The sequence below is a fragment of the Brassica napus genome, chromosome A2 (genome assembly GCF_020379485.1).
Source record: "Brassica napus cultivar Da-Ae chromosome A2, Da-Ae, whole genome shotgun sequence".
Lineage (NCBI taxonomy): Eukaryota > Viridiplantae > Streptophyta > Magnoliopsida > Brassicales > Brassicaceae > Brassica > Brassica napus.
The window spans coordinates 9,722,093-9,738,705 of record NC_063435.1 but is presented as its reverse complement, the minus strand read 5'-3'; the positions used below and the strand labels follow the sequence as shown (position 1 = coordinate 9,738,705).

The 16,613-nt window shown below is 37.0% G+C and overlaps 2 protein-coding genes across 2 annotated transcripts; both read right to left on the bottom strand.

The window, feature by feature from the left end:
- Nucleotides 1-3,701: 3,701 nt before the first annotated feature.
- Nucleotides 3,702-5,037, bottom strand: LOC106420469 (protein BIG GRAIN 1-like E). Its single transcript, XM_013861313.3, has one exon. It carries the CDS (start codon nt 4,859-4,861, stop codon nt 3,896-3,898), a length of 966 nt encoding a protein of 321 aa, XP_013716767.2. The 5' UTR covers nt 4,862-5,037; the 3' UTR covers nt 3,702-3,895.
- A 2,417-nt stretch (nt 5,038-7,454) lies between these two features.
- LOC111215867 lies at nt 7,455-12,665 on the bottom strand. Its single transcript, XM_048752150.1, has 4 exons — nt 11,104-12,665; nt 10,914-11,049; nt 10,581-10,854; nt 7,455-10,516 (listed from the first exon to the last, which is right to left on the bottom strand). The coding sequence occupies exons 1-4, from the start codon at nt 12,663-12,665 to the stop codon at nt 7,455-7,457; spliced, it is 5,034 nt and encodes a 1,677-aa protein (XP_048608107.1).
- Between the last annotated feature and the right edge of the window lie 3,948 nt (nt 12,666-16,613).

The following is a 16,613-nucleotide window of genomic DNA, read 5'->3' as shown; positions in this document are numbered from 1 at the left end:
TTACCAATAAAAATAGCAGTTATGGATAAAAACCGTAAAAGTTATTTTAAATATTTAGACAATATGATTGATGGTAAAAACTATAAAGAATTAAATATTGTAGTTGATATTTCATCATAGATAAATTATATAAATATTGAAAAGAGAAACATAGGTAAAACGAAAATAAGTCAATATGGAATATAAACTAATAAAGAAAAATAAATTATAATTATAATAAAATTAATGTAAACCAGTTTGGTGTTTTAGTTATTATTATAAAAATAAAAATAAAATATTTTATAATAAAATTAGTAAAATTGAACTTTTTGTTTTGAAATCATGTAAATTAAGGTTTACAGTGAAACCTCTATAAATTAATAATGTTGGACTACACCAAAACTATTTTTTTAATTAATTTATAGAGATATTAATTTATCGATATACTAATTGAACTAAAAACTTAATTTGAAACTATAAAATTATATTATTTTATAGAGATTTTTAGTGTATATTAATTTATAGAGTGTTAATTTAAAGAAGTTATATTGTATAAATTTAAGGTAAAGAAAAATAGAAAATGACTGTAAATTTTGAAATCATTAAAAGTAAGAGAAACCTGATTAGAAAAATAACAGACTGTGAAAAACTGTTTAACCTCATAAAGCCTTGACATAAAATAGCTTTTACAACTTGAGATGCTGCCTAAAATAGGAGCTATGATCGGCTCTAACACACGACTAAACTTGTATATGCAAGTTGTTTTCAATTGAAAATAAAATAAGACTTCCTAAATCCTAAACATAATACAAGGCTGCGGTGGCATGTATTGAACTTTTTGTAGAGACAAACAGCGAAAACGATGTCGTGTGTTCACACTATCTCGAACACAAATACACACTTAAATGAATGATGCCATAAATATATTCACTACAATCAAAACAGATAGGTCACAGTGGACATTGTCACGACCCACAATCTGTAGTGTAAACATTTTGTGGGTTATATTCTACTAACAAACACAAACTCGTTTTTGTTAATTATTTTGTTTGTTGGTAGCTTCGCAATTTTAAAGATAAAAATCAACAGCCTAGGGAAACAGAATTATTATATCGCAACTTGAAAACATTATTTTGGTTTTATCTATTTAAACAAGTAGTTTCCATTAAAATAAGTATCAAAATTAATGCACAAGATAGAAGAGGAATGTATGGGGTTTCCATAAAAGAAAAAGAAACTTTGGGGTCGCGTAAAGAATATATAAAATATTGGGGAATCAGCGACTTGAAGAGATTGGTGGTGGAGCGTGCGTGTGCAACGTCAGAAGTTTAACAAAACTTTTGCTTTATTACAAAACCAACCCTTTTCTTTTTTCTTTTGCTTTCATAAAAATCAGCACTTTTTATTTTTGTTTGGTGGGAGCCAGAGCACATCTTGTTGGCCAACCAACCGCACTCTCCAGGTGATGGAATCTAAAGGCAAGCTAGTCCCATTTTCCTTTTTTTCCTCATCTTTGCAACGTTAGTAACTATTATAAGTTTGAATTTTTGATTGTTACTCACTGTTATAAGTAAATTTCGGATATATATTTTGTGTAAAACTCTTTAACTTTAAGTGAGAAATAATGTGTAAAATTAGTTAATTACCATATAAATTAGGTGCGAAGTGCGAACCAAGGTAGATATTAAAATGGTGTATCAATGTATGTTACAATTTGCCAAACCAAGTCCATCAAAATATGAAGCATAGTTAAGGCCTGATATAAGCCCATTAAAAACGGGCCAAACAGTTTGTTTTCTTTTCTTATGGCTGGGTTTCTGTCCCAAGCTTAGAGCTTCTCCAAAAAAAAATTTATTTTGAAGTTTTCAAAACTCTATATTTGAAATTTAAAGGTATTCTTCTCCAAAAGCAAAACTTCAAACTCAACTTCAAAATTATTTGTATTTTATAATATGGTCCTTATATTTGTCATAACTAATTTGAATTCACAAAATTTTTGTAAATAACTAGCACATATATCAACATATTACAACAATATTAATTAATAAAATATTATATTAAAATATAAAATTTTAAACAAATAACTTAATTAATATTAAACTTCACGCAAAATACCATATTATTCTATAAAGTGATTTTCGTAATGCATATATGATATACTAGTGCATTTCAAAGTAAAAATGGCTCTCCTCATTTTAATTTGTGGATTAAAGATACAAAATATTGAAATCAGGTGATATTAATATTTGTAAATACATTAGATTAGAACAAGAAAGTAAAAGAGAAACATAAAATATTGCTAAAAGACTAACTTTTATCGATGATATTAATACTTGTGAATATATTCAATATGAACTAGAAAAATTGTACGAAAAGACATCATCAACAACAACCATCTTCAGTTACAGAAAAAAGATTGGACAATATTTAGAAATTTTGACGGTTCCGGATCAAACTTACCTGACTATTAGTGTTGTTGTAATATTTAAATTTGTATAATAGTTATGTCTTCATGTAATTTTTTATAAGCTTTTTTGTTAAGTTTCTTTTGTATACTTTTGTTATCTAAATCTAGTTTTAAATATTTTAAATCTTATTTTAAAGTTTTATTTAGTTTTATGTGTTAACTTAAATTTTATAAACAAAACTTAAAATATTTATGAGATGTAATTTTTATAAGGATTAAACAATAAACAAGAAACTGTTTATGAATCATAAATGTGATGTGTAATTGTAAGGACCAAAATGCAAATAAAAATATGAAACTTCAAATTTAAAATTTTGAGTAGTGAAACTTCAAGTTTTGAGTAGTGAAACTTCAAATATAGAGTTTCACTCTTCAAAACTTCAATTTGAAGTTTTGAAATTTCTTTTTGAAAAGCAAAAAACTTCATATTTAAAGTTATAAAGTGTTTTTTGGAGAAATATATTTCACTTTTAGTGTTTTGGCTTCCCCGATGAATCCGCTCTTAAAGATAATAGCCCACCTGAGAACAGCTCGCCGGTAGTGTCAAATCACCTGACCACAAAACAAACAGCAACAGCAGCGACCTAACACAGCTTCAAAAATCAAATCGAGCTTTTATTTTGCTTGGATATCTCTTTGTCCTCGATTAATTTGTTAATACATTTATTTAAAGCAGTTGATTATCTTTTTAAGATTAAATCAGTCTTCGACCTAAACATTATACTTTTGTCATATCTATCATAGTTCTATGACATAACTCCTGACAGGACAAAAAACATCTAGGTATGCTAAGTGAAGTCACTGATTGCTAATTCTTAATATTTAATGTTTATACATGAACATACAAGTGGATATCGTTGTTGGTCCCCAAAATTTGTTTGTTTGTTTTCATGTTATAGTAGAAGTAGAGCTACTGACGTCATAAGATGCAAGACTAATAACCAACGACAAATGGACATATAATTAACGAACTTATATATATATTCTTATCTTACCAAAGAAAAGACTTATATGTAAAGAGAACAACAACTAAGTGAGAAAATGACCAACCATACTTAACCGACCAGTTTTACTTATTTATGTATGTTTCTGGCTCTTATTCATTGATAGTCTTAATCGCAATCATTAACGATGTATGGTCTGTGACATAGCTCAATTTTCTGGTTGTTAATGTAGCAAAAGTTGACAAATTTCTTCACCCAGTTTCTGCTAAAACAAAACGTTATTATGTGGAAACTAAAGAAAATCCATGAGAGAGACAAGAAAACTATGTATTTATCAAAACTACCCTCAAATCTCATACAAAAAGACTTCCACAATCAAATCCCAGAAATTCAAAAGAATTACATATAAGCTGCAGAATAATCACACAATAACAACTAAAAATATTGTTTCATGGGGTATTTATCAAGATCTGATGGGTTTCATCATGACACTCGGAGTCAGAGATTATAGAGGAGTGTTGTTGATGTTAGCTACATTGGTAGTCTCGTAAACTGGCAAGCCTCCACGAGACAACTCGTAGTTCTGCAACTCAAAGAGATCAGAGCTTGAATCACTCTCCATTCCATCGTCATCATCTCCCTCTCTCTTTATTCTCCGATCATCATCAGCATCATCATCATGGTCACCCCAAACCTTCTTTTTCTCTGAGAGGCTCTCCATCACGTTAAGTTTCTCATCAAGCCAAGATAACTCTTTGTTTATTTTCTTTTCCTCTAGGACTTCCACTTGGTTTGTGGCGGAAGTGAAATTCAAGAACTGCTTGTAGTTCTTGGTGGGAGTGTTTGAATATGGAGGAGGAGTTCTGAAACCCGAGCTTGAAGATGACAACAGAGACTTTGATGACGATGATGTCGTTGTGGTGGTTGAATTAGATCTGCTTGAACTCAAGAAATGGCTGATACTACTTCTCCTCCTCCTCCTCATCCATCCTCCTCCATGGATCTCCTCTTCGACTTCTCGTTCCGTTGGCTTTGACTTCGACTTGTTCTTCTTCGAACCCGCTTGATGAAACAAAGAGTTCAAGAAGCTGACGATTTTCCCACCCGGTGAGCTTGGTTGCTTGTATCTCACGTTACTAGTCCTCTCTTTGATTGCTTTGACTTCTGGCTTCTCAAGATGGTCTTGGTGAAGATGATGCACCTGCTCTGAACATCTAATCGGCAAATCCAAGCTTATTCTTCTGCCTCCTCCTAATATTCCCCATCTCCTTCGATTCTCCTCTCTTGCGGCGTTATAGCCATGCTTATGTGAGTGTCTATGGTCGCAGGAGGAGAACTCGTTGTAGCCGGAGAAGTACATGGCGGCCTCGAACACGTCAAGCTCGCCCGAGTGAGCATCGTTGCGCTTGTGGAAAGATATTTTCTTAGAGATTTTATCTGGTTCTGCTGATGAGACCCCTTTCATGGACATTATTTAATTAGGGTTTTGAAGATGGGGAGACTTGGATGATATCACAAGTCTCTTTCTGTGCTAGTCTGTGGAAATGATAGGATGCAATGTCAGATGTTTATATTACAACAAATAATGTGATATGTAACTCAATAGAAATATAACTTTCAATAATTTTATTTTCCGGATATGGTTACAGTTAAACGTTCTGAATGCTGAAAAAATTAGATGTGTGGACTGTGGAGGGACATACAAGTCATAAGAGTTTGTGTGACCCACTAAATGCGTGGGTGAAGAACTTAATTGAAGGAGTGTGGGCTCATTTGATTTTATGAGCTTTCTGATAGGGTGTAGGAAATTAACTGATTGTGTTTATGATAATGTGGGGGATATCCTCTCTTGTTGCCTTGGATTCCAACTTTGAATTTTGTTTGTCCCCTATTTATGTGTCCTCAGTTTTTCAAAACTTGTAGCTTATATTTTCAAACCATGACTCCATTTTTTTATATGTATACCCGTTAGTTGAATGCAGTTATAACTAATTTAGTTTTGTATATCCTCTTCACAGTAAATGTAATTTTAACTAATTTTTATTTAGGAAAATTTTTTTTGTATAATCACAATATTGTTTTAAACTCTCAAACATAAAAGTGTATATATACGCCATTACTCCCATTTGTAACCATTTTAACTTCTTTTTTTCCAAGAATCTGAACATATTTATGTGTTTAATTTAGCTAACTAAAGTTTTACAGTATGAGCTGGCGCCTCTTATCTTTTAATGAAGAGCTTTGAAGTCACCCATCCATGACAGTTAAATCTGTATTTAGTGATAAGGAGAGTAAAGTTACTAACCGTTTTAACCATCACTCTCAGCTATGTATTTATACAATAACAGAGTAAATCCAATTTGAAATTTGTATTACTGATGGTAAAGAAAAATTATTGCTATTAAATGTAATTTCAATTTCCAGATCCTCACGGATGATAAAAGTTTTAATTTAATATTTCTTCGATTTCTTAAAGAGATCCCCTTTTTTCTGTCGTGAGGAAACACATTTGGATATAATATTAGTATTGAATAAAGTTGTAACTCTATTCAGAATTAATGTAAAGTTTATATAACAGAAAATAATTCTACGATAGTAATTTTGTATGGAATAACATTTATATTGAAGCTTAAACTATCATAGATTTATTTCAAAACTATTGCAAATGTGTTCCCAATTTAAGTTTAAGTAGTACTAGATTTTTACCCGCGCTTTCAAAGCGCGGGTTTATTATTTTTTTTTTTCAATTGACAAATATTTAGTAAATGTCACATTTTCATATATTTGTGTTTTATTTTATAAAAAACTTAAAAATTTTATCTTTATTTATCGTATTTCATTTTAAATGACTATTTATGTTAAAAAAATTAAACTTTATTTTTTTTAATGAATTAAGTTGGTATAACTCTGATAAATTAATTTTATTATGGGGTTAATATTTTAATTAAAAAATTATATACTTTTAATAAAGATTTATACTTTTCAATGAAAAAATTCAATCATTTTTATGAATGCTTAAATTATATTAAGAAAAGAAAAAAATAATAATTAAGAATAGTTGAAAAAAAATTATTTGAACTTGGACTCAATGGCCTAAAGGAAAAAAAAAAGTGAGAATTGAATCTGATTTTTTAATAGGCCCAAATGGCCCAAGAGAGATTTGATTTGGGCTGGATCCAAAAATAATGACCCAATATAGATTTGTTATTAATATTACTTAATTGCCCTTAATGAAACATGCAATGTTAGTGAAGGAAACATGTCCCTAAGGTAATTATGACAACAGAATCCTGCTTTAATAGTATAGATGAGACAAGACTAAAAAGTGAGATAATTATGGATCTCAGTCTTGACAAAAACAAATTATGGATAAAATTCATGGTACAAAAATCTTATTCAGTTGGTCATTAGGCTGAATTTCTGCTTCCATCTTATTCAGTTGAACAGAACTAAACCATAGCGTTGACTTTAAATTCCATATTAAAAAGTCCCAGTTATATTGTAGGTTATAAATCAAGTTTACAAGGTCTTATACCTACAAGAACTGATTAAGTATCTATAAGTAAAAGAGAAAAAAACTAGCTAGAAGCATAAAGAAGAAAAGTCGGGGCTTGGAGAGGAGGCAACATCACGTTATAGATTTCATATTAAATGGTTACAAAGGCAAAACATAGACATGACATGAATAGCAAGTAGTGGTTAAGATGAGATTCGAGCCCACGCGAGTGGAACATGTCAAGGGAGATTACACGTGACATGGTTTTAGTTGTACAACAATCAACAACAAATACATAACTAGAGAAAGGCCATTGTCTTGGGAGTTGGGGGTAGACGTTTGAAAAGGAAAGGATACGTTACAAGCACTAGAGCCCCTTGGTTTTGTAATTGACCGTTGCACTATTTTACATCTACAACATTTTTTTTTTTTTTGCTTAACTTTGAATATCATATAAATGAAAGGAGCTTACAATCTAAACAGTTTGAAAACTAAAGTTTGTTTGGCATGGCAAAAACAAAGGAAAAAACATGCCTACAATCTGAGAGAAAATTTTAAAGGCTTTTAGTTAGATCAACCAAACAGCCATGAGATTCTTGAAGTGCTTCCTGGTCTTGCGAGCAGAGATGGTGTTCCTCACTTGTCTATCCACAATCTTGAAGAGTTCTGATGTGGTTAACACTTTGCTCTTGAAGATTCTGCTATTTCTTTCGGTCCAGAGATTGTAGACAATTGCTTGGACTGCAACGCTTCTCAGGATACGCAGGGGCCGAACGTGAGCCGTGGAAGGGCAATTCAGTAGCTGCGTCCAAGAGTGAAAGGTAAGTCTTGGTGAAGACAGTTTTTGGAGCATCATTCGCCAAAGATCCTTGCTGAAAGGACATTCTATGAAGATATGGTCCCTCGATTCGTCTGCGCACATGCACAAGCAACATGTTGTTGGAGTGAGCATTCCCCAAGCCGCTAATCTGGAGCGCGTCGGTAACCTGTCATTGACAGCAACCCACATATGGAAAGCATGTTTAGGCGTATTGCCTTTAAACCATACTACATTGTACCAATTACAGTGTTGTTGCCTTTCTCTGATCGTGCTCCAAGTTTTGGATGAGGAGAAGGACTGAAACTTCACCCCCTCAATGGTCCAAGAATAGAAATCTGAGTCTAGTGCACCTGAAGGAACTGGAATATTTGTCAGATAAGCATGGAGAGCTACTGCTTCGTCTGATCTAGGCGCTGGCAGATTCCAAAAGTCGTCTGAAGTAGCCTCGGAGACAGTAGCTTGAAGAGGTATCCGTAGAGTACGGGGTCCTGTAGGTCCTAGAGCATCTATTAGAGCTCCCAACGGTGTCCATTGATCAAACCAGAAACTAGCTGATCTTCCATTTTGAACCGTGCATACAATATACGGCCTCGCAAGTTGCCTAAGCTTGAGTAGCGACTTCCAATGCCATGAATCTCTAGCATGGCCGGTTAACTCCCAGAAACTTTGACAGTTTAGGTGATGGTGTTTGTGCCACGCCACCCAAAGTGATCCTCCTTCTGCAAATAGTAGCCAGATGAGACGAAGGCATAGAGTTTTATTCCAAGTTTCATAACGGCGCAGACCCAACCCGCCTTCTTGCTTTGGTAAGCAACAAGTAGCCCAAGAGATCTTTGTAAATGCGGGACCTTCGATCTGACCTGACCATAAGAACTTTGAGCAGAGAGATTCGATCTTCTTGATACAACCCTTTGGCAAGATAAACGTTGTGATCCAAAACACCACCGTGCCTGAGATAACTGATTTTATAAGCACAAGTCTGCCAGCAAAGGAGAGATGTCTCGCTGACCAAGCATTAAAGCTTGCGGCTATTTTGTCCAACAGCGGGGAGTATTCCGAGATTCTCAACTTACGGTGCATAAGCGGAAGGCCCAAATAGCGGATAGGTAGTGTACCAATAGGGAAACCATAGCTCATGGAGGTGATTGTTTCCAGTTGGGAGAGGCCTGCAGTGAAAAGCTCAGACTTGTTGTGGTTGATTTCAAGTCCTGACCACATAGCAAAGTCGTCAAGCGTTTCTGAGATGCCATGTAGTGAAGAGCTGCTACCATCATAGAAGACCATTACGTCATCGGCGAACATTAAATGAGAGATATCCACCGGCTTAGCGCTTGGGTGATACTCAATATATCCCGAGGCATAACGAGATTTGAGTAGTCTAGAAAATACCTCCATTGCCAGCACGAAAAGATACGGCGATAAGGGATCCCCTTGCCTCAATCCTCTCGAGCTTTTGAAATAGCCACCTGCTTCTCCATTAATACAGATCGTGAAGGAGGCAGAAGAGATACACTCTGATATCCAGTTTATAAAGCGATGAGGCAGTCCAATGGCTCTGAGTGATGCAAGCACAAAATCCCATCGAATAGAGTCAAAAGCTTTACGAAGATCAACCTTGAGCATAGCACGAGGTGAGATGTTCTTCCGTTTGTAACCTTGAATTAGCTCCGTAGCCAGCAAGACGTTTTCAGCGAGCAGCCTACCAGGCATAAAAGCTGATTGGGCATGCGAAATGACCGGGCTGAGAACCTCCTTCAATCTGCCTGTTAACAGCCGAGAGATCACTTTATACAAGGTGTTGAGACAAGATATCGGTCTGAAATCCCCTATCTTTGAAGCATTCCTGATTTTAGGAATAAGCACCAACAATGTTGAGTTCCATTGCCTCAACAGTTTTCCTTCCCTGAAGAATTCTTTAACAGCTGAAGTGATCTCAGGGCCAATGATAGACCAGCAGCCAATGAAGAATTCAGAGGAGAAGCCATCAGGACCACATGATTTGTTTCGTGGTAAATTGAAGAACGCATCCTTGATTTCCTCGTCTGAGAAATCCTCCTGCAGCTTGTCGCATTGACTTTCTGGGCAGTTGTAGTTTAGCAGAAGAGTGATGTCTTGAGGATCAAAGAGAGGCATGGTGGGGGTGCTCCCTAAGAAGTCAGCAAAGTGAGCAAGGCAATGAGCGTGAATAGCCTCACGGGTTTCAAATTTTTCGCCAGACGGGCCAATTAAGAGATGAATATGATTCTGAGAACGCCTTGTAGCCATAATTTTGTGAAAGTAGTGAGAACCACAGTCACCAACATTCAGCCATGATATGTTAGATCTCTGAAATAGGAACACTTGCTCTGCGTTGAGGAGAATGCCCAGTTTTCTTTGTGCTTCAGCCTCTGCTTCAGCTAAAGCCACTGACGGGGAAGAAAGGAGATCCTGCTGAATTTGATTCAGACTTGTTTGAGCTTCTTCAGCACGTTTCTCCAGGTTTGAGTAATGGTCTCTGTTAAAAGATCTTATCGGGTTCTTAAGAGCTTTGAGCTTTTTCGAGACTCGGAACATTTCAGAACCCACAATATTTGTAGAAAACCAGAGCCAGGCGATCATTGGCAGGAACTCACCATCCAAGAGTAGGAAGTTGTAGAATCTGAATGGGATTCGGTGCTTAGACTTAGCAGACTCCAAAATGACTGACATAGACGTGTGATCAGAGAACTGTGGAGGTCCAAAAACTCCAAGAGAAGATGGGAATTGGACAAGCCACTGGTCATTTACCAATATACGATCTAGCTTCTTTCCGATGGGGTTGGCTTTTTTGACTGTTCCACCATGAGAAAGTTGGTCCAGTGTAGCTGAGATCAGATAGCGCAGCATCTGAAATACATTCCTGGAACTCCCTGGTTTTCCTGTCTACATTAAGGGTAGGCGGTCTTGAGTGTTCCTGGGGTTTTAAAATCTGGTTGAAGTCTCCAACAAGAAGCCAGGATTTCCCTTGCACTTCTGAATGAGTTGAGATGCAAATGATCTCAGACCACAGTTCTTTTCGAATATCTTCATCAGTAGAAGCGTAGATACAAGAAACGATGACCGGAGATAGATAGCCCGGGTGCTTGACAAGGCAAGTGATCATCTGAAGGGATTTTTGAATAATCGAGACCTGGAGTGAAGGATGCCACAAAATCCATATTTTACCCAACTCAGAAAACTCGTAATTACCATCAAAACCCCAACCGGGTAAGAGGGAGGTAACAAACTTATTCTGCTTAATCCGCTGTACATGTGTCTCAAGAAGACACCCAAAAGATGGTCTATGCTGCTTGAACCATTTTTTAAATCCAGTACGGTGGTTGACCTTATTAAATCCCCGTACATTCCAGCCAAAAAGATCTATATACATAAAAATTACTTGTTTTTGGGGCCCCTGCCCCTGTCCTTCTTCTTCTGGCGAGAGGAGATTACATCCTGAAAGCCAGAGTCATCGCTAAACTGTGAATCTGTTGAGTCCAAATCGGAAGAGTCCGACTCCGCTGGTGATGTTTCTGAGTTCACAGGATCAGGAGGGTCTGCGGAGCCCAGGCTACGTGTACCCACGGGGAGACTAGCTTCTCCTTTCTCCATGCTATTGAAAGACGCTTTTGAGCTCTTCAGAGAGGAGGTAGGAGGCTGGAGATCGTTTGCTCCCTTAGTGTTTGTCCTGACTTCTTTAGAGTTGTGTACAGGTCTCTGATTATTTACTGACTTAGCTGGTGACTTGTCTTTTGAGCGAGTGCAGTCAGATTGTTGATGACTGGTTGATTTGCAAGCTTTGCAAGTGATGGGGGCTTTTTTACAGCGCTTGAGAGAGTGACCGGCCTCTTTACAGAACGAACACACTGGAGGCATCCAGGGACTTGATACCCGAATCCTTCTAATCTCTCCTGATTCAAACCTGGCGTTCACCGCTTCCGGTAGAGGCACTCTGGGGTCTATGATGGTAAAGACTTTAGCCACTTCCAGGTTCGTTTTATTTGCCGTATGGGGATGTAGGAATTTTGGATCTCCTACCTGACTGGCAATATGCTCAAGTGCTTCTTCGTTGAAGAATTGCAGAGGAACATCACGTAACTCCAGCCAGATTGGTGCTGAAGTTAGCTCAGGTTTAACTGGAACGATCCCCGGTTCCCACTTAGCGACAAACATTGTTTGACCTTCTATTTGCCATAGACATTGCTTCAAGACATGAGCTCGGGTTGAGGCATTCGGAATTCTGAAAAGAAAAGCGAAGCCTTCCATTTTAGAGACGGTGATGTCCCTAAACTGTTTACTCCAGATGCCGTTAACTATCTTCTGAATAGTGCCCTGAGACGGTGGATCAGAGTAGAATTGCCCAATGATGAAACTGTCCCAAGACCCTCTGTTCTTCACGATGACAGAATTTGGAATAGTGACACAAGACTCTCCTGATGGAAGCATAAAGCTATCACCTTTTCTCTGCAACTTCTTCATGTTTCCTTTGAATAAACCAGTCCAGAGATCCGGCTTTGTTGATGTTGTGGTATTCTGGCTTTCCTTTTCCTCTCCCGTAGTGGGTGAAGATTTGGTAGCCACTGGAGGTTCGAGAACCCCTGTTACTCCAAGGGTTGGAGCCTCCTTTGCAGGGACAAGGTTGGAGTTGATGGGAGAGATCTCTCCTTCCTCCTTCTCGTCGCAGAGGGGTGTTGTGCCTGGGTCAGTCACCGTAGCAACCTTCGCAGAATTCACTGAAACAACAGTGATTGGTTTTTCAGATCCAGAAGTTAGGTCTGAAGTCGGGTCCTGGAGCTTGCTCGCAGAAGCCGTGATTTGTGAGGCGCTAGCCTCCTCAGTAACATGGGAGGCGATGGTGAAATCGACAGCCATAGGTGTGCCATTCTCAGTCGAAACTTGAGTGTGAGCACCTAAAGGAAACTTTGGAGGAGAGGACTTTTTGGGAGCCTTTCTCTTCCCCATCGTGGAAACAGATATTGAGCGGCCTAGGGCTTTAACCGGCGTCACTATAACAGAAAACGCGGCACTTTGTAGATTAGGGATTTGAAACAGTGTTTTAGAGAGAGAGCGTCATTTCATTTCTGTGGTTCACTGTTTTTACATCTACAACATACCTAATCAATTCCTCTAATATGTGTTTTCTGCTCGAAGATTGGAACACTTTCGGATTTCAGTTACCGTAGCCAAATATTTAGGAATTCCAAACTTGTTAAACAGTATATTGGTCAAAATATCTTCTTTTTTTTTAATATATATTGGTCAAGATATCTTTGTTGTTATAAAAATAGAGAATTTATATTGGTCAAGAATTATGAAAAGAATCTCTGTTTTCTTTAGTATATGCATCATTTTCCATGTTTGCTTAAGCAATGTATCCATATTTTAGTCACCTTCTCACTTTTTTCCGCGTTTATGTAAAAAAAATATAGTCACATACATATAAATATAAATGCATATATGTATATAACTCTGTATATATAATTTTAGTCAACAGTATATACCATTATGATCCTATATATAGTAATAAACGATTACTTAATGTAAAAATAAACGTTCGCCATACATTGCAATGATTGTCAAGTCAATATCTAAAGTTTGGAAGAATTGTTGAAACAAACAAAAGGTAGAAAAGTGTAAGGTAGCTTTCTATTGCTGTGAACCTCAGCATTGTTAAAAGCTGCTTCTTATGGCTATACTTCTCTTGCCAGTCCCGTCTCTTTCTATTAATTAAACACTTCCCATGTGTTCGCATTCATCCTCTCTGCACATTATCCCCTTCATATTGCAAAGCAACCAAGTAACTAAGATCATCCGATAAGTTATAACTGGGTCCGTTTAGCCCAATCAGTTTTATCATATTTGTTACAGTGGGCTCAAATGTTTGGCCCCACAGATGACAAGTCCTCGAACTCTAACAATGCCCTACTTTTTTAGACAAGACGGTGTGGTGGGCTTTGAAAGAATGATCACCATTTCTCACCCTATGACAACTTTCATACATCACAAATTTACAATTCTCATATCATCATTAGCTCTTTTTCTCTCAACAGCATAAACTATCTCAACAGCATAAACTATTCATACCTAAGAAAATGTATATAGCTAAATTGGTGCAATACTGTCTACAAAAACGAAATAAACCGGTTAGATCCAAGTACTCCATGGAAGTTTGTTCGCTTTTATGTTGGTTGTACTAGTGACATGTGTGAAAACAATATTAGGTATAACTGATAAAAATACGGTAGATAAAAAATATTTGTAGTTTAGTCTCGATTAACAGTGTACAGATATAGCAGTAGCTGCATGAATATAATATTTTCCACAGTAAAAGTTAGATTATCCGTTTTTTTCTCTACATAAATGTTGTAATTGTAATTACAACTTTCGACATATGGGGAGAATAACTAATGGTTTTCACACACATTTATTTTGTAAATCAACAACACGATATCGATGGACCTATTGAGTATATAATAGTTGAAGTTGTGAAACAAACCAAAACCCCTCAAGATGGTTCAGTTTTGATCGCTCTGCGACAATCTCCAGAGTTGATCGCTCAATGAGGGATCGTCTTCTGTCAATCCCGCAAGATGGTTCAATTTCTTTACTGCAGCTGTACTTTTCCATTGCATTCCTCCTGGATCCGCCTTAGAATCTCTTTAATCTTTCTTTAGTCTAAGTCCTTTTCCTTTTCCTCTTTTTTGTTTCTTTGTAATAAGTTGTTCAACAACAACATTGTATCCTTTTCAAAAAATGGTAAGCTTAACATGTTACCCTAATAAATAAATATAAAACAACAAAACCCCGATTCTTTCTGAACACTCCATAAATCAAGTTTTTTCAGTATATGATAAGAAGGCAATATTTAGAATATAATATCGAGTTAATTTAATGAACGGGATGATTTTGCCCATGTGATGTTGAGAAAGCACAAATATTATTGAACAAGATAAAATAAGAGTTAATCAACCACCAAGGATATCAGAGGAGTGGTTTTGAACTCGTTACCAGATTGGCGTATCTTCCCTCTCCTCTCTCTCTCTCTCTCTCGATCCTCTCTTCTCGTATCTCTCTCTCTCTCTCTCTCTCTTCTTCTCTCTCTCTCTCTCTCTCTCTTGTCCAAACACAAAAAATCCACTGTAAGCTCAAAAAAAGGAGCTTGGTCGGAATGAGAAACGAGGATGTGTTATGCACAATATAGGGAAGTGTGACTTGCTGTTACAAGTCGGTTATGAGATGATGACGTGTCAACGTCTCATTGGTTCCAAGATCTTACTTTGGCGTGTGAAGCAAAGAAATTGGAAGATTGGGCTTATCACAATATTAGGCGACTAGGGTATTGTGTTAAGGCTATTTAACCTGATTACTTGTGTAGATAAGGTTAGCCGTTTTTGATTGAAAAGCCAGAGCAAGAGGTTTGTTCTTGAGAGCTTAAGAAAGACAAGTACCGTGGGTGTATCTTGTGCTTTCTGTTTTGACAGATTAGGATTGGTCCGTCTTCAGTCGTGTGTGTGACTGAGAGTAATTCGGATTAAACAGATCTAGGAAGATTGTTTAACAGATTTCTAATATACAAGAAAGTGTTCTTGGTATCTTGTGTTTTAGTTCTATATTGGTAGTCCCTGAACTTTCATTTGGTATCAGAGCGGGAAACCTCTGTGTATCATACACTACTAACAGGTTGAGATCCTGCGATTTCATGGACACCATGAAGGAACTATTCGAATTCATAAACCCATTATGGGACAGCTGCAACTTTGGTCATTGGAAGGCAAGGATGCGACAGTTGATCAGAGGAATGAAATGACGGATGCGTGGACTGCAGTAGAAGAAGGGTGGTGGTCCGTGCCAACGATGATGATGATGACAAAACTCTTGCTCCAAAACAAAAAGAATCAGTGGACCTGATCCTGAAAAGGCAGATCAAATTCAACTCTAAAGCTCTTACCGCCATCTTCTCTTCGGTATTAGATCTGGATCAGTTCACAATCACTCCAGGGATGTGAGTCTGCTAAAAAGCTGGGATATTTTGACCAACCACTTTGAAGGAAATACCAGCGTGCGAAGAACAAGGATCGACACCTAGCTTCAAAGTTTGAAAATCTCCGCATGACTGATGATGAACCAATTGGATGGATATATCCAAGATCAGTGAACTTGCCAGTGAAGCCTCGGTTCTAGGAAGAAATATGATGAGAAGGATTTGTGGAAAAAGATTGTTAAGATGATGCCTCAACGGTCCACGGTTTGAAGCTTACACAAGCAGTACTGGATATAGCTGTCAACACAGATGAAATGAAGTTTGATCAATTGTCTGGTATCTTGAAGGTCCATGACCTGAGAAAGACCAATCAATGAACCACAAACTCTCAAAAGAGCATCGCCTTGTGTCAGACTCAAACGAACAGGACCGAGTCACGAAGATAGAAGAGAATTTGGGGTTATGGCTCGAAACTTCAACAAATTCATTAAGCGATGGAGAAAGGAGGAAACAGATCAAACTCGCGATTTCAGAGAACGACTCAGATCAAACAGCTCTCAAAACACCAGGCAAGACACGAAGAACTCTAAAAGAGAAGGGAGTACAATGTCATGAGTGTGAGGGGTATGGACACTTCGCAATGAGTGCCCACTAGCTAAACGCAAAGAACTCAAGTGTATTGACTGCAAGGGATTTGGACACACTCGAAGTGAATGTCCTAATAATCTGAAAAAGGACAAGTCACTTATGTGCTTCAGTGATACAGAGTCGGAGAGTGACAGCGACAGAGATGAGCTTCATCAAACTTCATGGCACTTGTCAGCAGGAAGAAGAACCAAAATTAGATTCAGGCATGAGAGAGAGGATGAGGATGATCTCAACAACGATCTTGAATCAGAATACAAGTCTCTTTCGACAAGTTTGCTGAA